The 23,284-nt window shown below is 53.4% G+C and overlaps 1 protein-coding gene across 3 annotated transcripts in view; it reads left to right on the top strand.

The window, feature by feature from the left end:
* SIL1 (SIL1 nucleotide exchange factor) overlaps positions 1-20,786 on the top strand; it is a 95,536-nt gene extending 74,750 nt beyond the window's left edge. For all 3 annotated transcript variants that reach the window (XM_039699435.1, XM_039699436.1, XM_039699437.1), the window contains exons 8-10: positions 16,333-16,429; positions 18,460-18,624; positions 20,335-20,786. In XM_039699435.1, coding sequence (XP_039555369.1) covers positions 16,333-16,429; positions 18,460-18,624; positions 20,335-20,685 — 613 coding nt within the window. In that variant the 3' untranslated portion in view covers positions 20,686-20,786. The remainder of the gene's footprint in view (positions 1-16,332; positions 16,430-18,459; positions 18,625-20,334) is intronic.
* The last annotated feature ends 2,498 nt before the right edge of the window (positions 20,787-23,284 follow it).

Here is a 23,284-nt window from a genome sequence, read left to right as displayed (position 1 = left end):
CTCAGAACTCAAGGTGAGGCCACTCCACAATGCAGAACAAAGTAGGACAATCCTCTCCCTTGCCTGGCTGGTGATGCTGGGCCTGATGCCCCCCGAAAAGGACAAAAGAAAAATCTAATACATTTTGTTTGCCCCTGGGCTCGTTCCTGTGAACGAAGCTAGATCTTCCCCTGCTCTTTTGCATCCCTCCGTGGGGAGGGTCCTGTTCTTTGGGCATCCCCTCCACTGTCACAGGCTGGGATTTGGGTGACACTGGTGGCTGTGCAGGCTGCAGTGGGCTCCATGTGCCTCTCCTCCAGCTGCACTGTTCTCCAGGGCTGAGGTAGCACCTCCTTACCCAAACCCTGTGCCAAGGACAGCAGAGAGCAGAAAAAGGCATTTCTGTCTCTCAAAGCCTAACGGCCTGCGCTGTGGGACCCCGCCGGCGGGGGAAGAGCAGATCCATCATTACCCAGAGCTTTCAATGAGGACTAAACAAAACGGCCCTGGCTCTCCAGAGTAGGCTTTATTCCTGCATTCTGTGATGCTGAAAGTGGGTCTGGGAGGCAGCCGCCTCCCCAGGAGCCCCGGCAGAGCCGTGGGCCGGCCCCGGCGGCAGAGCCGCTCCTGGCAGCACATCCGTCACTGCCCCACTGATGAACGGCTTTGGGGCCGCGCCGATAATATCTTGATTAACAATTAGCATGATGGAACCGGGAAATACATCTCGTTCCTCGCCCCAAGCCGACAGGTGAGGATAGATATATGTTGCCTGGTTGATTGCTGTGCCTTGTTAGAGCCTATTTAGGGTTGATTGAAAAGCAGAGGCTTTGTGTGAGGAGAGACCTTTAATCTCCTGGCAGAGCCAAGTGCGTTTCCCATCAGGAAGCGTTCCTTCTCTGCTGCTTATCTCTAACCCCCGCTTTAAACCTGAGCCTGGTGGAGACCAAAAGAAAGGCAGGATCAAAACAAAAATAATTGGGATCGCTGGCTTCCGTGGGCAGTCTGAACCCGTTATTCCTACTTATCAGCTACTTATTGCTATATAACCCTTGCAAGAGACAATTCAGCAGTTGCAGCATCTCCTTGATGAAAAGCACTCCAATGAAATAACCATGGCAACAGTTGCTGAGGGCTGGCATGGTGACGGACAGAGATGTGCTCTTCAAAGGACTCCGGGCCCAACTGCCCTGACAAATGGCCCTGCCGAGCACCAGGAGGTGATGTATGGACAACTCTGTGTGCTGGCTGTTGTCCTGGTGGGGTCCCAGCTGTGCTGGGCATGCAGGCTATCCCAGGTACAAATCACAATTTGTTAGCCATGGGTGTCTTCCCCTCTGCATGGAAGGGGAGCTTGTAACCTGAAAGCTGAGGGGGACTCATGAGGACACTCCATCAGGACAGAAAGGCCAAGGAGGGGACCTCAGGGAGGGATACCACCTGTGATCCCAAAGCCATAGAGGATTTCCCAGGATTTGGATGCTCTGGGAAAGGCTGTGTCTCACTGCTGTTGGTGCGAGAGACTGATATCAATAATAAACACTTGGCATGTCTAATTTCAGAGAAGCTCCTTTTTAAACCCACGCTAAGACTGTGTTTGATGCTCTACAGGAGAGGTGACAGAGGCCATGTGGTGCTGCACGTGGAGGAGTTTGGGCATTTGCCCTGAAGAGTTGGCCCTTGGTGCATGGAGGAGCCAGCAGAGCCTGACTGAGCTCGAGAGTTTGTGCCAAGGGTCCTTCACCCCTGACTCATGCCCCCCCATCCCACCCAGGGGTCTTCCAAGTGCTCACTGTTAGGACCACCCATGTCCTACTGCTCTCCAAATGCTCTGGTCATAATCTTGGCTGAGGAGCAGTTTATCTTATGGGATGAAGGTCTCTCAAGTAGCTTTGTGGGCATGGTGGTGTTTTTGTTAGCCACTGTCCTCTCATTGTTGTCTTCCTTAATCGGACGTTAATAAGCCTGAAAAATAAAAGAAGGAACGTTCACCACAAGAACAGAGGAGCCTGCTGAAAAGCACCATTTGTACAGATTTCTAGAAAAGGGCAGTAAATATTTCACCTCTGCTTAATAATAATAATAGGCAGGCTGAGTATCTCTAAAAATATAAAATAACATGGGCCTATTTGGAATAGTCAACATCCTTATCAGCCTGCTGCCATCTCTGCAAACAAGTTTCGCTAGAGATTCTGGGCATGATTTTCAATGGCTCAGAGCAGCTGTAGCTTCTTTGACTTCAGTGAAAAGTCTGAGTGCTTGGCACAGTGGCAAACCAAGCCTCTTCCTTTCTGCTTCAAATTGGGGCTTGATTCTAAGTGAGATGAATTTTCTCCTCCTGATAATTCTGTGCATCTGAAGTGATTACAGCTCAGCGTGAGTGCTCTTTTAGGAGATTTCAATGCAGCGTTTTCTTCCTTCTTAAAAAGGTTCCTTCAAGCCTTATGATGCTGGAGAAGGGGTGGGGGGGAAATAAATCCTGGTGGAAGCCGTTACATCTTCCTATGCAGATGAGAGATTAAAACTTGTATTTTTATAAAACACTCACGGGGGCTAAATCGGAAAAGTTCTGTTGAGGCGAGCGGGTTTTGGCTGGTGGGAACGTGCTGCTAAATTCTTATCTGCCGATGGGGAGGCAGAGCAGGGAGTGGTATTATTTGGAGTTCTTAGAGAGTGAGCTTTAATGTTTGCTTAACTCCACTAAAAATAGACGCCACCCTCTTTTCCTAATAGGCGGCATTTGTCACACTTGATTCATTTCCTCTCCCAAACTGAGCTCCCTCATGAATATTCATCTCTACTCCCCAGGAATCTGCCTGTCCTCAGAAGTTGTACTCGCGGCGACCGTGCCGTAGCAGAGCGAGTCGGGCTTCCAGGGCTCCTGAGTACCTGGCCCGATGCAGCAGAACAGCTCCCATTGATTCCTGCCTCCTCTCGGAGCCGTGATTGCTCGTTATCCCTCTCGATGAGACCCTGAACGAGGCTCCCGTTCCTGTTGTCATAGCAGCGCCGCATCGCCCGGTGTAGCAAAGTCTCCGTGGCTGCTAATTGTGTGATGGGAGGATCAGTTTGGCAGTTTTTCTAGTGGGGATTAGGCCAAAAGGTCCCTTCTGAACTGTGATGAATGCGGCTTCCTTCAGAAGAAACTGAAACTTGGTAGTTAGAGGGGATTTCTGACGAGGGAAGCTTTCCACAGCAGAGGGAGAGCAGCTCTCACACAGCTCTTCCATTCGTGCTCTGCCACTGCTTAAAGCAGGAGGAAGCCAACCAAAAATGCCAAAGGAGGATGTAAAACAGTTTATTCCTTAGTAAGGAAGTCTGTCAGTGCCTCAGACCTTCTAATCTTGGGGAGTCCAGAGCATGTGGAAGATCCCTGCTACTATAATTTGCTGCTGGAGTGGGAAAAATCTGCTCATGCCTGGTGAGTATTGAGGGAGCAGGGATCAGTTTCTGCTCGTTCCTCTGGTGCCATTGCTCAGCACCACCAAGGAGATTTTCAGCCACGTGCTAGGAGAGTTGTTAGAAGAGTTGCTCTGAAGAGTTGCTGAAGAGAAGGGGTTGCTCTGGCATTGTGGGTGAGAAATGTGCACAGCAGAAGGAATGATCTCATCACACCTTTGCCCCTGGAAGTCCAAGAGCGCTGCACGGCAGCCACGGTTGGTTAAAGAGGGCACAAGAGGCAGAGGGATGTTTGCTCCTTGATCCTGAGGAGTGATTTATCAGCTAGGATGCTCTTGTTAACTGGTAGGACCTGTGCAAGGCTCAGCATCCCTGTCCTGGTGTGGAACAGCAGCACAGGGTTTGCTGGAGCTGGAGGGCCAGGGGCTGTGTCATCCCCAGGGATGGTGGCTCATCTGCAGGCTCGCTGCTGGCTCAGCATGGAGGCAGGAAGGGCTGCAAACAATTCACTGTTCCCACGTGCCAGTGGATGGGGATCAGCTGTGCCTGCTCCCAGCACCCTAGTCTTGGAATGCAGAGGGCAGATTTCTCCTCTGTGCCTCCCACTGGCTTTATTCCACTGTGCTGAAATGTAGCCAGGGTAATCCGTGACCTAAACGTGGGCATGAATGGTGTTTTTAGAGAATGAAAAAAGAAAAAATAAATCCTCACCCACCTCAATCTCTCTCCCCAAATTAAAAACTCCCCTGGCCAAGCCCTGCAAATGAGTTTTTGTTGTTTGTGCAGTGAGGAGCCAGATTTTTAAAGGCTGGCTTTCAATTTTACAGCCATTTATTACAGGCATGAATAATTGCTGGCACGGTGCTACCACTGCTGTTGTTTGCTCTTAAGGTTGGGCCAATTACATATGTAAGCCCTTGATTTACAAGCAAAAGCAGAACTAAAGTAGCTTTGTGGCCTACATTTCAAGAATGAGTGATGGTCAGCTGTGGGCTCCCAAATTTGTGCTGTGAAACACAGAGGTCCATGGCCATAAATGTGTGGCCCAGATTGTCCAAGGCATCCTGTGGCCTGGGCTGCCACAGCACAGCATGAAGGACATAAACAGGGAGCAGTGAGTGAGGCCCAGGAACCTGCCAAGATTCATCCCATGGCAGGGATGCTGAAAGATTGTGCTACATTTGGGGAATTCACAGTGAACACACAGAAAAGAGAGGGAATTGGAAGTGAACATAATGGTTCTGCAAGATGAACTTAAACCAAGCCTGCCCAAGTCATGCTTCCCAACATGAGAACTGGTCTGTCCCCAGCTCCTCTGGGCAGTCAGCCCTCCTGGGAGAGGAGAATCACAGAATCCCAGAATGGTTTGGGCTGGAAGGGACCTTAAAGCCCATTCCATCCCACCCCCTGCCATGGGCAGGGACACCTTTCACTATCCCAGGCTACTCCAAGCCCCAGTGTCCAGCCTGGCCTGGGACACTTCCAGGGATCCAGGGGCAGCCACAGCCTCTCTGTGCACCTTGTGCAAGAGTCTCATTTTCTTCCCAATATCCCATCTAACCCTGCCCCTGTCAGTGTGAAGCCATTCCCCCTTGCCCTGTCACTCCAGGCCTTAGTCCAAAGTCTCCCTCCAGTTCTCCTGGAGCCCTCCAGGCAGTGGAAGGGTTTCTGAGGTTTCCTCAGAGCATTCCATTCCCCACTCCACCTCTTTCAGCGTATCTCCAAAGCAGAGGTGACTCCATAGAATAGCTGCTATCCACCGTGGAACTTAAAAATGGCTGATTGAGATCAGGCAGAGGATTTTTCTTGCTTTTGCACAATAGGCAGAAAATGGGAAGGAGGTAGGTCAAGCCTTTCTCCAGGGGGTGATGGTTTCCAGACATCACCCACACATGCTGTGACATGGACTCTGCATTGCCCAGTGTGGGGAAGGTGTCACCGTGCTGTGCTGGTGCCACTGGGTGCCACAAGCTGTGAGCTGGGGTGGGAGCCAGCCCAGCATGAGGCCTGGTGGCAGGCTGGTGTCGTTGCTGCTGGGGGAGCAGGAAGGGCAGGATGTGAGTAAGGGCAGGAGCAGGAGCAGGCAGGATGTTTGTGGGCACTGATGTCATTGCCACAAATCAGACGTGGATGTTGTCAGCGGGAGGCAGCGGCGGCTCAGCTTGGGAAGAGGCCAGCGTGTCACACCCCAGGGGCTGGCCAGAGGAGCACGGTGCACTCATGTCCTCACTCAGCACACAGCAGGCGGCTTCTCAGCACCCCCAAGCAGGGTTTGTATGGTCTGCTGGAGGCCACGGCCACCTCCCTGGTGTGCATGGCCCGGCTCAGTCTGAGTCCTGCTGATGGACCTCAGCACAGAGATGCTGTGCCCCAACTCAGCACAGGCTGTTCCCACATGGAGTCATCCATCTGGACAGGAAGCATTGGTGCAGGACCAGTGATTTCTGAAGCGATTTCCTGAAGCTTCTGAAGGCAGAGGCAGCACCCGGTCTCCTCAGGGCTGGCAGCCCCGTGGTGTGCACTCTGGCCCTGGCAGACCCCGTGGGCAGCAGAGCCATGGGGAGGCACAGCCAGGTTTGTTTGTTTACGGGGCTGCAGTCAGCCTGGCTTTTACACCCCAGCAATTACTGGCAAGCCCTGGCTCCTCCTGCGCTTTCACAGCACATGTGCGAACTCCTGGTTGTGTCACCTCCCTGTCCCCTCCTAGCGGAGTCTAGCAGTGGGAAGCGATCATCACAACTCACATTTGCCTGGCGTATGTCTTTCCACAGTTCCAGAGTGTGGAATGAATTGAACCCGCTTCCTCCTTCACCTTCAAGCTGTTCTGGGATGCAGGCAGCTCGCCTTCCACAACCATGCTCAGCTCTTGGAGCTTTCTTCTGCCCTAGGGAGGGAGCCCTTCTCTCCTGCCTGGCAGAACCTGGTGTTGGAATGCTCCCCCTTGCAGAGATGTTGTTCATCTCACGATCTTTTGGGCTTTTCCTAACCCTTCCCTTGCCAGACTGAGGCCTTCTGTCCACTCCTTTCTCCACTGTGGCAAAGGACGGCTTTTTGTCTTTGCCTTCAGGGTCATTAAATCTTAAATAGCATGTTGGCTTTCTTTGTCAAGGTACCTGCTCTCTCCATCCATCAGTGATGTAAGGCACACTGCTGACATTCTCTTCCTCCTGCATAATTATCTTATTCCACTGCATCTTTTATGCAGAATCTTCCCGTCTGGAAGTGCTCCTCTCCCTGCTCCCACTCTTCCTGAGCACCCAGTTCAGCTCTGGTACCTGCCATGGCCTTGTTTCTTACACCTGCATATGAATCCTTTGAGTTATTCCTGTATTTTATTAACTACCTTGATCACCTTGGCTCATTGAGAGCTTGATTCAGGCATTCATAAGTGTTTCCTTCATCCTCTCTCTGAGGATGGGATCTGTGGCACCCAGCTGCAGTGCTCCTACACGAGTGTCCACCTGAGCTGGCTATCCAGCCAGGGACAGGGAATCCTCCAACTGGCAAATCATTCCAGCTAAGGCAGGAGTCAAAGGCAGCCCCTTCTCCCCTTAGACAAATCAGCTACTGCTGACCTTGAATTCCTCAGATGCTTTTCAGAGCAGATGCAGCCCCCTTTAGAGTGACCCTAAAGCTCTGGGCAGTGGATTTGCTTCTCTGGGCTAGCCAGGGAGGGCACATCCCATGGAAAAACAGGCACGGGGTCTCCAGGGACATGCAGACCACAGGTCAGGACATGTTACTGAGGGAGCCCAGACAGCTTTTATGGGCTAGATGTCTTAATTGTAGCTGTCTGATGTTAAAAGAGATAAATCTGACACTTGGAAAAGTTTGGGGAAATGTTTTCTTCTTAATTTGTATTTAGGAAATGTAAAGGTATATAGTGAATGTTTAAAAAACAATGGTAATAACAGTAATTATAGGTGGGCACAATTTTCTTTTATCTTTTAACTGAAGTTGCTAGAAAAAATGACTGCTGTGCTGATACTTGGCAGGGACACTGATGTGAGTACCCACTTGTTCCTGAAAAACGCTGTGGGATTTTTAATGACCATCAGCAGCACAACCTTGATTTTTAAATGTCATCCTAAATGTAGCAGTTACAGCCTCCTCTGCTGTGGCATGTGGGTGGGTGAGTAGGGATGAATCAGAAAGCAGAAAGAATTGCTGGTGCTTTCTGTGGCTCCCAAGTTTTCCTCGAGGGCTTCCCACCTAGGAACTGGTTGGAATTATCCGTGGGTTTTGTTGCAGTCCCTGGTCCTGTGGCATCTCCTGCTGTTGCTCTCCCCTCTATTAATCCATGATTAAATTGCTTGATATAGAATGAGTTCATCAGGTTTCTTCAGGAGATGGTATTCCACAGGATAGCCTCTCTGTTTATCAAAACAAGACAAATGAGAAAAATGTTTCCTAGCTTTTGCAGATGCAGTTTTCCTTTCTCCCTCTGGCTGGAAACATTCCCCAGGCTTCACTTTTGGAGCTGAAATCTGTGCTTGGCATTTGCAAGATGGTGATTTGCTTTTGTAAATGGAGCAAAGTCTTGGTTTTGAGTCATGACTCAGTGAAACAAATCTACTTTTTATCGACTAAAACGATTCTAATAGCACCATTAAACCCGCTGGGACCAGGAAGAGCCAGAGTGACACGGCAGTGGGGTGGATCCAGCATCTTCCCTGGCCTGCCAAGAAGTGGGACGGGCCGGGATGAGGCTCGGGAGCGATGAGTGGATGGGTGTTTTAGGAGCATCACCTCCCTCCCGCCGTGGTACCCGGCGGCCGCGGGGTGGGAGCGGAGGGAGGCTCCGCTCGGAGCAGCGCTCTGCCTGCCCGGGGACGGGAGGAGCTGCGAGCAGATGGCAGGGTTAAAATAGGACAGAGCTGCGCCGAGCTGCTGCTGCAAGGGAGAGGAGTGAAATGCCTGTTCTCACACTTCACTTTGTGTCTCGGGAAGAGCTGCGGAGTGCCTGCGCTCCGCTGGCATTCCCAGCAGGAACGCGCCAGGCAAAGGCTTCCTCGGGTTTTTGATATTATTAGCACTTGTCTTAAAGAAAAATCAGCTCAAATGAGCAAGCAAACAAATAAAGCGAGTAACAATGGAAGGGCTCAGCCTCGGGCCCCCTTAGCATCTCTCAGGATGATTAGTGGGATGTGTCACATCGGCACCGGAGAGCGGGAGCGTTCGGAGCGAGGCTCTTGTGGTGCTTTCAGACAGCTTTTTGCAGTGTTTTCATCTCACCTAAGGCGTGTGAATAGGTTTTGTTGAAATATGCGAGTGACTTGGTGTGCCTGAAATGATGCCCACAGTGATTCAGCATGCTCGGGGGGAGAATTCTGTGCAAAGCTGCCCCACTGCGGGGTCTGCGGGGCTCGCTGGGGGTCCTGCAGCAGCAGCAAAGGGCTGGGAAGGACCTTGGGTGTTCTGCCACCATCGGATCTGGAGCCAGGAGGCTGGAGGCGTGCAGAGAACAGGAATGTGAGGAAGAGGAGGAGCAGGGAGGTAGGAGCCAGCACTCACACTCGCACCCTGAGGCGGCTGCCAACGCTTCTGGGAGCATTTCAGTCTCCCCGTCTATAAATCAGGGGGTGCTTTGAAGGCTCTGTGATGAACAACATGGGATGAGCTCGAGGCCATGGTATTAATCCTGCACTATTGTTCTTGTTTCTTGCTGTGTTGGGATTTTTTTAAAAAGAAATCAACACAATTTTTGAGGGCTCTGGCTAAAATGGCACAGAAATAAATGAGTTGTGTTCACACTTGGAGAACATCTCCTCATTTTTATTAATGTAGTCTCTGATGAAGCACAGCCCATCCCTCGGCACCGATCCATGTCTGACCTACAGTAAATACCAGGCTTTCAGGAATCCATGGGGAGTGTTTCATAAGTGTGGTAGATAGAGCCATAAGGTTGATTTACCCTCAGAAACAAAGCATCAGTTTGGGTGATTGAACACTATGGGGATTTCCTGGGATACCTTTCTCCATGCATTGTGGAGCACTTGCCTGCACCTACCTAAAGGATCAATCATTCACCACACTGAGCTGGAAGAGAGCTCATGCTGCTCCTGTGACCACTGCAGGTGGGACACGAGTCACCTAGTCCAGCCCTTGTGTCACAGAGGGGTGGCAAACCCTCAGAGTGGCCTGCACAGCCCATCCTTCACCATCAGAACAGAGAAGTCAGGCTGACCTTGATGGGCTGACATGGGGGTGGCAGTCGTCCTGAAAATGCCCAAACCTTTGTATTTTATCATAAAATAGTCTGTGGGTTGTTGATTAAACCCATAGAATCTGAGCTGTCAGTTCAGGCTCTTGAAGCTGCACCCCCCTACTTGCCCTGGGATCTGTGGGAGCTCCAGGTGCAAATTTCCCCTGGAGCAGCCCAGTGAGGGTCAGTGACAGCGCTGATGTCCTTGGAACCAGGGGCTCATGCTGGCACTGAAATACAGCTCAGAGCTGGCAAAGCCAAGGGTCAGGAGAAAAGGGCTCTGCTAGTGTCCTTGGAGGCCTCACTCCTCCTGGGGCAGTGAGATTCCTGCCTGGGCTTGCTTTGGGGCTGTGTGTGATCCTGGCTGTTTTTGTGGGACTATTTTTCCTTATGGCTATAAATAGAGACAGTCAGTTTGTTTGTGTGTGTTCAGCAGAACAATCTGGTGTGATTGGTTTTGTTCTGGCACCTGATATTTTACTGCCAGAGTTGGTATTCACTCTACTCTGCTCCCTAGAGAGGTGAGGAAGAGGAGGCGACTCAACTCAGTTCCTGTGTTCCCATTGTTTTCTCTGTGCTTTGGACAGCTCTTTGATTCTGCTGACTCATACAAGTGCTCCAGCTCCTGCATGCCACGCCTGGAATGTTGGGTCACAGCTGCAGGGGCTTTCTGCATCCCTGCAAGGTGTCTTGCTGCAGCAGATTTGTTATTCTGTGTTTTTGTTTAATTACTTTCTTTTACAGCTCTTTTTATAAATCTAATTATCCATCTGTTACACTGTGTCAGGGCATCACAGCTCCTCGGATTTTTTCCTGTTCTAAACACTTAACTTGCCCTGCCTGGGCTCAGGTGAGCTGTGTCTCCTCCCTGCAGTGCTCCCAGTGGGTCCAGGGCTCCCAGTGGCTCCTGACCACACCAAGCTCTGCACTTCCAGCTCAGCGTTGTGACTGCAAAGGCCCAGGAGCTCACAGAAGGTAATTCCCATGTCCATGATGTGGCTGGGAGCAGCGTGTTCCCAGTTAAACCCCATGTTACTGTGCTCCCAGGGAGCCTGGGGTTCTCTAATGGGATGTAACAGTCCTCCAGTTTTCAGAGGAGATGCTGGAGGGCTCACAAGAAGCTTGCCTCTCTCTTGCCTAGGACACAGATACGTGGTTGGAAGCCAAGCCAAGGTTCCCCCAGCTTTCCCCAGGTGCCTTCCACGTTGTTCCTGCATCTCTGGGATGATTCATGCTCCCAGCTTTGAGTATCACATCAGCCCATCAGAATCACAGAGCCACATACTCAGCTCCAATTTCTTCTCTGCAGTTCTGTTCTCCTCTTAGCAACAAATACTCCATAATCTAATTGCTCATTAAAGGCCGTGCTGTGTCCCTGTAATCCAGGATGTCACAGGCAGCCGTGGTGCTCTCCCAGGGACGCCGCTGCTCCCCCGCCACGGCAGCGAGCGCCTGGCTTGGTAGAAAGTGAGAAGGCAGCATTGCATTGAAATGAAGATTTTCATCTTCTTGGGGATTTTTTTATATCTCTCCTATATTCTGGGCTTTTGAACATCTAACATCTCTTTCATGTTTCACATCTTCCATATGAAATTGTTGTATTGTGTTGCCTATTGAAACCTAGTTTTCCTTTTGTCAGGTTTTCCCCCCTCACCCCTGCTTTCTTCTCTGCTGTATTTTGATCGGTATAACGACTTAGGGCTCCATTTTTCTGGGTGGTTTTTAATCTCCTTAAGTCGTATCTCTGAAGGCCTTTGTCTGTGATAAACTCAGGTCTGAGCTGGTGCTTGGAGAAGAGGATTTTTAGGCCAGTTCTGCTGCATGTGGCCCTTGGGGGAGGATTTGGGGGTGACTGTGCCTCATCCCTTCTCCATCTCCCTCCAACAGTCACAGGCAGCCTTGGTGGCATTTGGGTTATTTTATTATTATCCTGTATCTCATATTGTGCATGCAAATGTCCTTTTTCATAGCTTGGGACTGTGGAAAGGCTCAGTTAAATGTGTGTTTTGTAAGGGATTCACCCACCCTGTGCTTAGGTGTCATTTACTGTCAGAGCCAGGGTATCATTTTGGAGGGCGAGGAGGCTGCAGGGCTGTTGATATGGAGTTGTCCCAGTTATCCTCCTCTTAGGAAGGAAGCTGGGAAGTTTGGAAGGAGATGTGGATACCTGGGAAGTCATGGATTCACAGCCATCTGGCTCACGGCAGCTGCTCCATGGTCATTTCCCACAGGGATAGTTTATAGCCAGAGCTTGGAGTGTGGAAGGAAGCCGTGTTCTCCTTATGTGTCGTTTCTCACTTGAACTGTTTGAATGCTTTTTTTTTATTATTCTTAAACCTGCAATTTGAAATTCAGTCATGCAAGTATTAATGAGCTGCTGATCACCCTGCCTCTCTTTTCTGCCCTTGTTCAGTCTCAGATTTACAGTTCTAGTTTGGGCTGGAATTACTGACACTGTAATGATCTGTTTTATCTTTCTATCTATTATTTGTCAAATAATTTTAACATGTCTGTGCTTACAAGAGCTGTCAGAAACCATCCAAACACTGAGAAGGATGAAGAAGTCATTGGCCTTTTCAAGTGTGACCCTTGTGTTGCTTTGTTTTCAGGGCTCATGGAAATGACCTTTTCCATTGCCTGTCAAACTGTGACCCAGGTGTGAGGGTCTGCGAGCCCCAGGAGCCAGACAAGGCACATTTCAGTCCTGTTGGTTTGCTCTTGTTTTCTCCATTAACAGATTTCAGACTGAAAACCAGGGAGGGAAAGGGAAAGAGGGGGAGGGCAAGGTAAGCAATGCTGCCTCGCTGCCTGTTTCTGATCCTCAGGTTACAGCACAAGCTAAATAGACTACACTAAATTTTTTAGGCTGTTTCACAGACTTACAGACTTTGATCCCCGGCTTTGATTTCCCAGGCGGCACCGCAGAGCACTGGTTCTGAGCAAGAAGAGACCCATTAAGCCCTGTCTAGCCCGGTGATTATCATGCCTTTGCACCAGCACCGGGCTTTCATCAGAGCTCAGCTCTGCAGCCTCGGCTCCCTGTGCCTGGGGAGATGCCAGGGCAGGAGGAGCGCTGTGCCAGCACCCAGGCAGGGGCAGCCCCTCCATCCCACTCCCTTCCACACCCCTGCTTGGTCCTTCCCCACCTGGCTTCAGCAGGATGCCCAGGAGAGGAGGTCAGCCATTCTTTCCCAAGGTCTCATGCAGTTTCTGCAACAAGCAGGCCATGAAATAAATATTCTCTGTTTGTCCTTGTCAGAGCAGTAGAGATGAGGGCATTTGCCTGCTTGCCCTGCTCTGTGCCTCCAAGTCCCCAGGTCCCTCCGCACCACTTGGCTTTCTTTCTTTTCATTTTTAAATTTAAATCTAATTTTGCTGCCTTATTGTAAGTTCCCACCTAACTCCAGAGCTGCTGTCGCCTCAGGGCTGTGTTGCTGCTTTTCAGTCTTCCCACACCCATTGCATGTGCAGTCTGCAAAAACTTTGAGAAGTCTCTCCTAAATTTGTGCACTTGGGGTCGTCCTAGAAGGAGTGGAACAAGAGTGTCTCTTAGCAGAGAGTACTCTTGAAAAACTCCTTCTTCTGCAAAGTGGGAACTGCTTCCATGCCAGGAGTTGCCAGTGAAAATGCACACAATGTGGGCAGCATGGCTGGGAGGCACAAGGAGCTCAGATGTGCAGCAAGGGCCACATCTGGAGGGGATGTGCTGTGACCCCACAGCCAGGCTGGGCCCCCCCAGAGCAAACTGGGGCTGTTGAGCACACACACTGAACAGCTGCAGTTTTGGGAAGCTGCATGGGCTTGTGTTGAGTTCCAGTAGCCTGTGGCTGTTCCTCACCTGGGATAGGGGCTGGTTGATCTCATCAGTGCAGCACACCCAAACCTGTGCCATCACTGCAGCATTATGGGATGTCACCATAGGCTGGCTTAGCTCTGGCGCAGCCTCAGACTCCCATTTCAGTGAATTTTGTTGCAGATGCCACCATCCTGTCTCCATTAACAGATTAGCACGGCTGAATTTCCCATGCGCTCCACAGTCTGTCTCATTGTGTTTATTTTGTTCAGGCTGCTTTTCCCTGGGCTTGACAGTGTAATTTGTACAGCTCTCTGCTGAGTTTTCCAAACCTTTAGACAAGCTTTTTTGTTAGCTTGAAACCAGGACCATTGATAGCAGAGACAGAGCAACAGGAGCATTGAGAAGCGAGCGGCACACCCACCAGCCAGGAAGGCTCCCTCACCTCCAGAGCTGCTCCTTGGCAAAAGCTCCATGGTTCAGAGATTTTAATTAGATCAAATCCTCCAGGTGACCAGCCAAGTATTAAAGGCATACCAATTTCTCAGTCGTGTCTCTTACTGTAAGAGTTTTTATTATTTATTTTAGAGAGATGTGACAAAAGAGCTTGGAAATCCCAAATGTGCCATTCTCCTTGAATAGCACCAGGAGGTCTCCAGCCCAGGGGATTGTCTTTTCAGTGCACTTCTACTCAAAGTGCCTTCCTGCAAGCTGCTTCTGCATTTGCTCTGGTTTCCGTTGCCCAGAGGGACTTGCACATGAAATGGGATCAGGGTTTTGGACCCCATACTGTTGGGGCCATGGCTGTGGCTGCAGGTTTGGCTGGAGATGAATTAAAGCCCCCGTTGTGAGCTGGGGGAAATGGCCTTGGGCCCAGGAGTGGCGTGGGGATAAGTGAAGTTTTAGGGCTTGTGCTGTTTGTCTCTGTTGACTCCCCAAATCAGTGCCCAGCCATTCAGAGATGCCATCGATGGATCATTGCACAACATATTGGGGTGGAAAATTGCATCCTGTTTTTGTGGGAGCAGACTCTTCTGCACCTCCTGGCATGGGGAGGTTGGGGATGGGCTCCTCATGGTGGATGTGTCAGGTCTCACCTGACCCAGGCACTGCAGAAGCTGGTTTGCTTCCAGGGATGCTGCAGGGCTGGTACATGGGGGTCTGAGAATTGTGCTGCCAAAATCTCATGTGCAGGAGGATCTTGGAGCTCCTGGGTTTGTTCTTGCTCCCTCCTGCCCTGTCTGGGCTGGTCACAGATGCCCCCACCTCAGCAGAGTGCCAGTGCCATGGCTGTGCCTGGATGTCTGCTGCAGCTAGCGGGTGAGGAAGGAGAAAGCAAAGGTGGTTTTCAACAAACACCCTTTTCCTGCCCTGAGGTCAGCCTGGTATTGCTAGCTGGGAAGTCCCACACCAGCTTTGCTCTGAGCAGTGGTTTTAACTCCAAGCTGCTCCTTGCCCAGCCCCATTTGTCTCTGGTTTTGTTTCTTTGTGACCCTGCCTGTCTCTGTGTGTCATTTCCTGGAGGGGCTGGGCCGTGGCTGCTGCAGCAGCTCCCTGGGAGCAGTGGGAGCTGCGGGTGCTGCAGCAGGGCCGGCGACCTCTGTCTGGCACAGTGCTATTGCTGCTCCAGAGCCCAGCAAAGGCTGCAGGGTGGAGCTGCTCCTGGAGCGTGAGAGCACCGGGATCAGGGATCAGACAGCTGGCACACTGTGCCCTGACTGTGAAAGCCCTGCCAAGGAGGGAGCCTCCAGCATCTGATGGCTCCACCACCTTCCAAGATGCATTAGAAGTGGGCTTGTAATGTGTCAGCAGGGATGGGGGGAATGGTCTGTCTGTGTGTCTGTCTGTGTCCCTGGGCAGCTGCTGACATCCTGACCTGAGGTTTCAGCTGTCCTGGCAGGCAGGAGGGTGGATTTATCCACAGGAGTCCTTGGAGAGGAGCTCTTGCTGTGAGAGGTGTGTGGGTGATCAGCATGCTCGCAGCAAGTGAAGAGAGGGGGAAGCAGGAACTGGAATATGAAGGCTGTTCAGGAGTGGATGTGATGTGGAGTGAGAGGATTCACAGAAGCAGGGAGCCACAGGGGAGGGCTCCTTGCCAGGGGAAGCCAGGTGGCATGGAGGGTGTGGTGGGAAGGCCCAGGTGACCCAGTGTGCCATCCCCATCCCTGCTGCCTTCATTTCAGGTGTGCATGAGGTGGCTGCAGGGTTTGTACCTTCTCCATAACCATGAGCCAGCATTGGTGGGAACTGGGGGATTTTATTTTGGGATCAATCTGGATTGACCCTTGTTCATGTCCACTGTGGAGTGGAAATAGAATTAAATAGAACCACTGAAGTTGGAAAATCCCTCCCATACCACTGAGTCCAAGCTGTGCCTGATCCCCTCCTTGTCCCCAGCCCAGAGCACTCAGTGCCACCTCCAGCCCTTCCTGGGACACCTCCAGGGATGGGTACTCCAAACCCCCCTGGGCAGCTCCTCCCAATCCCTGAGCACCCTTTCCATGGGGAAATTCCTGCCTATGTCCACCCTGAGCCTGCCCTGGCCCAGCCTGAGGCTGTTCCCTCTCCTCCTGTCCCTGTTCCCTGGAGCACAGCCCGACCCCCCGGCTGTCCCCTCCTGGCAGGAGCTGTGCAGAGCCACAAGGTCCCCCCTGAGCCTCCTTTTCTCCAGGCTGAGCCCCTTCCCAGCTCCCTCAGCCTCTCCTGGGGCTCCAGCTCCTTCCCCAGCTCAGTTCCCTTCCCTGGACACTCTCCAGTCCCTCAGTGTCCTTCTTGCTATGAGGGCCCAGAACTGGGCACAGCCCTCAATATGTGGCCTCAGTAGTGCCAGCACAGGGGACAATCACTGTCCTGGTCCTGCTGCCACCCCAGTGCTGGTACAAGCCAGACCAGGGTGTTTTCCACCTTGCCCTGCCCCACTCTGTTGGTGACCTGCCTTCTGCTCTCATCCCTGCAGCAACCCCAAAGTGCAGATTGAAGCCATCGAGGGGGGTGCCCTGCAGAAGCTCCTGGTTATCCTGGCCACAGAACAACCCCTGGCTGTCAGGAAGAAGGTGAGGAGTGGGGCTGCACCTCTGGGCAAAGCTGGGTTTGTGCTGAGCTCCGTGTAAACACCCTCAGGACAGGGACATCTGGAGAGTGTGGGACCCCCGCTGCTCCCTGCACTGGGTGGGCTTCACTCCCAGGGGTGCAGAAGGGGGGCCTGGGTACCAAACCACCCCAGCAGCACTGGTGGAGCCTGCACTCCCCCGGCTCTGTGGGTGTCCCCCCAGTGCCAGCAATGGCACTCAGGGTGGCTCTGCCAGCCCGTGGGGACAGCATGGTGCCACAGCTCCTGGGGGACACAGCAAGGGTCCCCACGGCAGCACAGCCATCACAGCCTGACAAACATGGGAGCTGATGTTTGGAGGAGCTAATTGCTGCAGCCAGCCCTGTGTCCTGCCTTTGGCGGAGGCTTTGGAGCAAGAAGCAGCACCGAAAGCCCCAAGCCAAATGTGCAGTGCTGTCCATCGGGCTGGGGGCTTCCTCGCCCCCTCCCTCCCTCCCTGCTGTATTCCCTGGAGCATGAGATCCCATTACCCTCGCTTTAGTGTGTGATGCCACCTCTGTAACACCACCTGGCTGCTCCCAAACCCCAGCCCTGTTTTCCACAGGGACCTCCTGCATGAGGGGTCCAGCAAGGTAGGGAGACCATTGGCTCTTCCATTCACCTGTAATAAGCTCCCTAAAATACATTCCTTTTTAACCCTGACAAGAGTCCTCCAGCAAGTGAAAGGCATAGGAGAAAGCTGTGGAATGCCGTGTCACTTGGCCATGGATGTAAGGAGATCCTATGGGATGTTCCTTGCTCAGAAACTCCTCCCAGGAGTGCAGGTGGCTCAAACCAGAGCTCCTTTTGGGGTGGGGATGGGTGGCTGGCCGTGCAGGGGCTCTCACAGCACTGCTGTGAACCAGAGTAGTTCTTTCCAGTGAACCTGAGTGCATCGTGCTGGCAGCCCCTGCAGAAATGAGAGAGGTGGGCTCAGTATTGTCCACATTCACACACAGCTGCCCGAGACCCTCCAAGGGTTGAACCCTCTTTTCCAGGAGGACAGAGGTTTTAATTTGCAGCTCCTGTGCTGTGTGCAGTGTCCTGTGTCTCCAGAGCGGATCCCAAGGCCAGGCTGGTGGCCCAGCCCGTTCCTGCACAGGGCAGCAGCCCCGGGCTCCTGCTCCGATGGTTTTTCCGCCCCGGCGCTCACAGCCCTGCACGGCAGCGAGGCCAAAAGTGCATCCCTTCCCTCCGCCGTCCTCTGGCCCACGATTCAAAAGGGAGACAGCAGCATCTCAAATTCACCAGCAGCAACGCGGAAAATGGAAAATAGAAACAAACGGGAGCGGGGAAGACGCGGCTGTCAGCTCGGATCAGCGGTGCGGGGCGGGCGCGGCCCGGCCCCGCGTGTGGGGAGCGGGGCCGGCCCTGACAGCAGCGCGTCCCCTGCCCCGGGCGGCCCGGCCGCGCTGCCACAGCCAGCCAGCGTGACAGGCAGAGCTGGGCTGGCCCTAATTGCCTCCTCGGCTCCGAGCCAAGCCCCTGGGGCACCGCGGCGTGCTGGGCTCTGGCTGGTGGCTCGTGGGGCTGCACCCTGCCAGGGCCTGGGCCAGGGCTGGGCAACATCATGGCCTTGTCCTCTGACTGTGGGGGTGTGGGGACATCACCCCGGTATCCAAATCACCTCGCAGGGATCAGGCTCTGCTGGGTGGTGCTGGACACTCCTCACCCCATTGCGGGGGTGAACATGGAGAAGTGATGGGGTTGGGACTGTCAGGGGCTGGGCTGGCCCCTCAGTGACAGCCCAGACTGGGTTTTGGATGGAAGCACCCACAATTTGGCAGCCTCACAGAGCTGGGGTGGATTGGGATTGCAAACAGGACTGCTGGAGATGTCCCTCAGCAAGGAGAGGTTGGGATGCATTTTCCGTGGAGCTCCGCACAAATGGGCTGGAGCATATTTCTGCTGTCCCCATGGGGTGCCATCAAGAGGAGCAATGCCACATGGGGTGGCCATGGCCACCTTGCTGATTGCCCTCTCTCTCTCCACCAGGCTCTCTTTGCTTTGTCCTCCATGCTGAGGCATTTCCCCTATGCCCAGCAGCAGTTCCTCAAGATGGGTGGCCTCCAGGTGCTCAGGAGCCTCTTCCGGCAAAAGGGGATGGAGCCCCTCCGTGTCCGTGTGGTGACACTGCTCTACGACCTCATCATGGAGAAGGTGAGAGCTGGGGTGGCCAGGCACTCCCCACCTTCGCCCCCAAACCCAGCCAGACCTGAACATCCTCACAGGATGAGGATGAGGAGGAGCCAGCCCAGCATCAGTGGGGATGAGTCCCCTTCAGCCCCTTGGCCAACACCATACCAGTGCCTGGGGGAACCCAGAGGAGCTGAAACCTTTGTTTGCCTTCAAGTCACTGTACCATTTCCTCCCGAGAGTGTTTAAAACAACAGGACACAGAGGACACAAGTAGGAAATGCTGGCCCTGGGCTGTGGTGTCCAGCCAAGGCCAAGGGACAGGCCAGCCCTGCTGTGTCTCTGCCTGCCAGAGAGCCGTTTGCCTGCTGCACGTCCCTTGCTGGAGCCCAGCCTGCCACATTCCATGTTTTATTTTCAAATACCCTGGATTACTGCTGTAAGTGTCAGTTTAAAGCCTGTCTTTCCTTGCCATGGCTTGTTGTTCAGTCTGTGCATTTCCCTGACTCCAGAGAATGGGAATTAAATCCACTCTGGCTCAGTTTATGGCCAATTTGCCCTGCAGATTATGGCTGCTTTAATACCTGGGTTGCAGGCACAGCAGAGCAGCACCTCTCTGTTAAATCAGTTATTTTCCAGGAGGCTTTGTAAAGGTGCAAATTATTTTAGCAGGTCTGAAATCTTATCAGGTGCTGACTCTAACATGATCCTGTCAGCTCCATGGAAAAGGAGCAGACAAGGGCATTTTGACTCAAACCATTCCCATTTGATCCTACTGCCCATTTCCCAGCTCTCCCCTCCGGCAGCCCCATCTGTTCCTTCTTCCATGGGTCTGGGACAGGCACAGCCTGGCAGATTCTTGGGTTTATGTTAAAATGATTTTTAGCTGCTCTTTGGATTGGGAATGCTGTACCCTGGGTGCTGGGGGCCTGCTCCGAGCTGGGGTGGCAGGTTTGGGATGGGCTGGCTGACTGTCAGATGGATTGGTTCGGAATCATAAAGCACTCTGGCAGCTCTCAGTGTGAAACAGGAGTCACTGGGGCTCTGAATGCTTCCTCCTGCCACATTCCTTCCTTTTCACTCCAAATCCTGCCTGCACATCATCAGGCAGCTCTCAGAAGGACCAGCAGTGGGAAGGTCTCCTTGGTGTTGTCCTTCCATGTCCCTGTCTGGAAATCTCATGCTATCAACAGCCTCTCCACCAAAGGGCTCACAGGGTGGTGTGGGGGAGTTTCCCTTCCTCCCCCTGGTCCCCTTTCCCATCTGGGCTGGTCTCTCTCACTGTAAGGGACCCAGCCCCCTGCAGAATTTCAGTACTGAGGTTCAGGACTGGACCAGGCTGGCAGGGGCAGGTCTGGCTGTGCTGGAGGAGGCTGAGATCCCCATCTGGGAGGAGCAGCACAGAGCCAAGTGATGATGTTCATTAAGTGCTGCAAGCACCTATCAGCAGGAGAAAGCATCAGACAAGAGACTTTACAAGTCTTGCTGAGCTTCCTGCCCCTGAGTCCCCTCCCAGGCTGTGTGACAAAGAAACCCCCAGTCCCTGGGAGTTTTCCAGGGTGAACAAACAGCCCCTGTGGCCAGGGAGCCAGGACACAACCTCGCTCTGGTCTTCTGTGGCAAGTCCTTGTCCACGGTAGGTGGTACAGGACACGCATCCTCCTCTACTGTCACCTCCTGGGAGCAGTTCCTCTCTGACAGGGACATTAATCTGTGTTCCACCACTTCCCACAGATGCTGCTTGAGGACTCCCAGCACGGAGAGCAGATGGAGGAGAAAATCCAGCAGTACCAGCAGGTCAGGCTGGTGCCGGCGGTGGTGGAGCAGGGCTGGTGTGCCCTGGTGCCCAATCTGCTGGCTATGCCCGAGCACGACACTCGTGAGAAGGTCCTCAAGCTGGTGGGGGTGCTGGTGGCCTTCTGCAGGGAGCACTACCGGGGGGACCCCGCCCTGGGCACCACCCTCAGCCTCCTGCGCAGCGAGTACGAGGAGCTGGCGGCTGAGGAGCAGAGGGAAGGGGACAAGGACGGCTACTTCAGGGAGCTCCTGGGCTCTATTAACACTATCATCCAGGAACTGAGGTGAAACTGAGGGTTCTGTCCAATTCCAGGGAGTTCAGGGTGACAGCAAGTTTGGATGGCACCGGTGCAGGTGCACTTTGGAATAAACTGCTGGACTAAACGAGATCCCAGCACTGTGTGCCAACAACTTTGTTATTAAAATACATTGGGGTGTGGGGAATGTCTTGTTCTCATGGCATACTGCTGGAAGAACGGAGTTGCACAATGGAGGGAACAAGCTGGGGGCTCAGCTGGGGAATTTGGGATTTGCAGAAAGGGAACAAGTGGTGTTCCTGTGGGGGTCATGCTTGTGTCACTGTCAGGAGGGGATGTTTGAAGCCCTGCACTTCTTCCAGGCCTGGCACAGCCCAGCTGGTCCCTTCCATCCTCCAGCCCTTGCAGGGCTCTGCCACCAATGCCACCAGATCCATCCCCACCTGTGACCCTGCAACCTCTGGGCTTTGTGCTCAAATATTTATGGCTCCCTTATACAGCGTGTTACTTGTCACTGTCAAGTAGCAGGGCTGATTATAACTATCGATTCTTTTTTGATCTTTCTCTTTTTGGGGTTTTAGGCTGTTTTTCCAGCATTAATTTTTTTCCTATTTTTATCTGAAATGCATTTCCCAGCCAGCCTTGCCAAGACTTTGCTTTGTAGGTTTAAAAAAAAAAATATATATATATCTGATGGTAACAGCCAGGACAAGGATGGGAAGGGGCTTTTCTGCTGGAAACCTGAGCCTCTGGAGTGATGCCAGGCCAGCCAGGGATCCAGCAGAACTGGAGGGGATCAGCACAGGGATTTCTCAGCCCCTGCCTAGTTTTGTCACTGTGTCACAGCTGGATTTAAGGTGGGGATTGTCTAACGCCTCCTTAGGGAATGAGCCAGGGAGAAAGCCACCAGCAGCCCTCCCTGTCCAACCCTAAAGCCAAAACCCAATTTGCTCTTCCTTAAAGTCTTAAACCTGACAAGTTTTTGAGCAGAGGCTCACGGGATGCCTGTGCTGGCCCTGGGGATGGAAAGGTGCCCGTGGGCCTCCAGGACAGCTTTGGAGGGAGCAAGTGGTGGCTCCTGGTCAGTGCCACTTGGTGCCAGCCCTGGGATGGCCCCTGTGGCCTGGGATGGCCCCTGTGGCCTGGGATGGCAGCAAGAAGTGCCCAGGAAGGTCCCGGTCCCCCGGGCTGTTTCCCGCACACCGGCAGAGTGACAGCCAAGGATGTGGAGCACTCAAAGGAGGCCAAAAAATTACAACAAATAACAATTTCCTGGCAGTGCTGCTCCTGAGGCACTGGGCCCTGGCAGGGCACTGTGGGGCAGAGGCTGTGTGAGGTCTTGGGCAGTGCTGCCGTCAGGGACCCCACACCCACACAGTGCCCCCTGCCCAAAGGGCTCCAGGCTCTGCAGGGGGGTCACGAGCCCAAAGAGGGGTGGCCAGAGGGACCCCCTGGGCTGTAGCCACCCCCTCTGCAGCTCCTGCAGGTCTCAGGAGTCATGTCCAAGCACTGGCAGTGCAGCCAGTAGCACGGGGAGGTGGTGACAGCAATGGAACTTCAGAGGGCATCAAGAGCTGTGCCACGGTCAGCTGTGGCCAAGACTCAGCCTTGGGGGCTGCAGCCCATTCCTCCGTGTGCATGGCCATGTATCCTCAGAGGGAGACAGAGAAGTGCAGGCGAGCCCTGGGCTGCCTTCCCTGGCCATAAATGCCAGCCCAGGCCGGTGTCCCCACTAATGACAGCTTTGTGTCCCAAATGGCGCTGCTGGTCCACAGCCCGGGGTAATGACAGGGCTGCTGCAGCTGCCTGGCCCTCCCCCATCAGGGCCAGGGCCAGGGCTGGGCCATCCTGCCCCAGCCCCTGTGCAGAGCCAGCCCCGCTGTGCTGGGAATCCCCCAAATTCCTGCAGGCTCGAAGCAAAGGCAGGGCTGGAGCAGCCCCAGGGGTGGGAGGTCCTGCAGCAGATGGAAACCTTGGGTAGGGCTCACTGGACCCCTTCCCAGTGCAGGTCTGGGAGGTGGGATGGGCACTTCCATCCTTAATTTTGGAGCTAACAGGGCCCCCCCATTCCTCGAGCTTCAAGAGGGGCTCAAGTGTTAAGCGCTGCTGTCACACAGGTGGCCAGGCCAGGACCAGCTCCCGCTCCTTCCCCTTGCACCCCAAGAGCATCAGGAGGGCCTTGCTGGCTCAGCCTGAGCTCCCCAAATCCTGGCAGCCTTTAGGCAGGGAAGGGCTCAGAGCAGAGTCCAGGGGCTGTGTCTCCCTGGGGCACTCCCCAGCCCCCACCATCCGCAGCGCCGATGTGCCTTACTCGATTTTTCCTTTTCTCACCCCATTGTTGGGGTTTTGAATGCACTCGCTCCTCCCCTCCCTCTCTGCTCTCTCCTCAATTTTATGTTTGAGGTTTGGCTGCCGTGGCCTGGTCTGGACCCAGCACCCGTGTAAGCAAACACAGCACGGGGTGCCCCGCTCCCCTCTCCTATCCCGCTCCCGACACATCCCAAAGGCGCTGGGAGCAGGGAGAGCTCGGAGTGGGAAAGGCGCTCATTAACGACCATTAAATCGTGGCACGGAAACTTCACACACAATTAAAGAGGCATAAATTCAACGTGGCTCCATTCACCGCGGGA

The sequence above is a fragment of the Passer montanus genome, unplaced genomic scaffold (genome assembly GCF_014805655.1).
Source record: "Passer montanus isolate IOZ18808 unplaced genomic scaffold, ASM1480565v1 scaffold133, whole genome shotgun sequence".
Taxonomy (NCBI): Eukaryota; Metazoa; Chordata; class Aves; order Passeriformes; family Passeridae; genus Passer; species Passer montanus.
The sequence above is the reverse complement of the archived record's forward strand: the minus strand, read 5'-3'. Positions and strand labels throughout refer to the sequence as shown.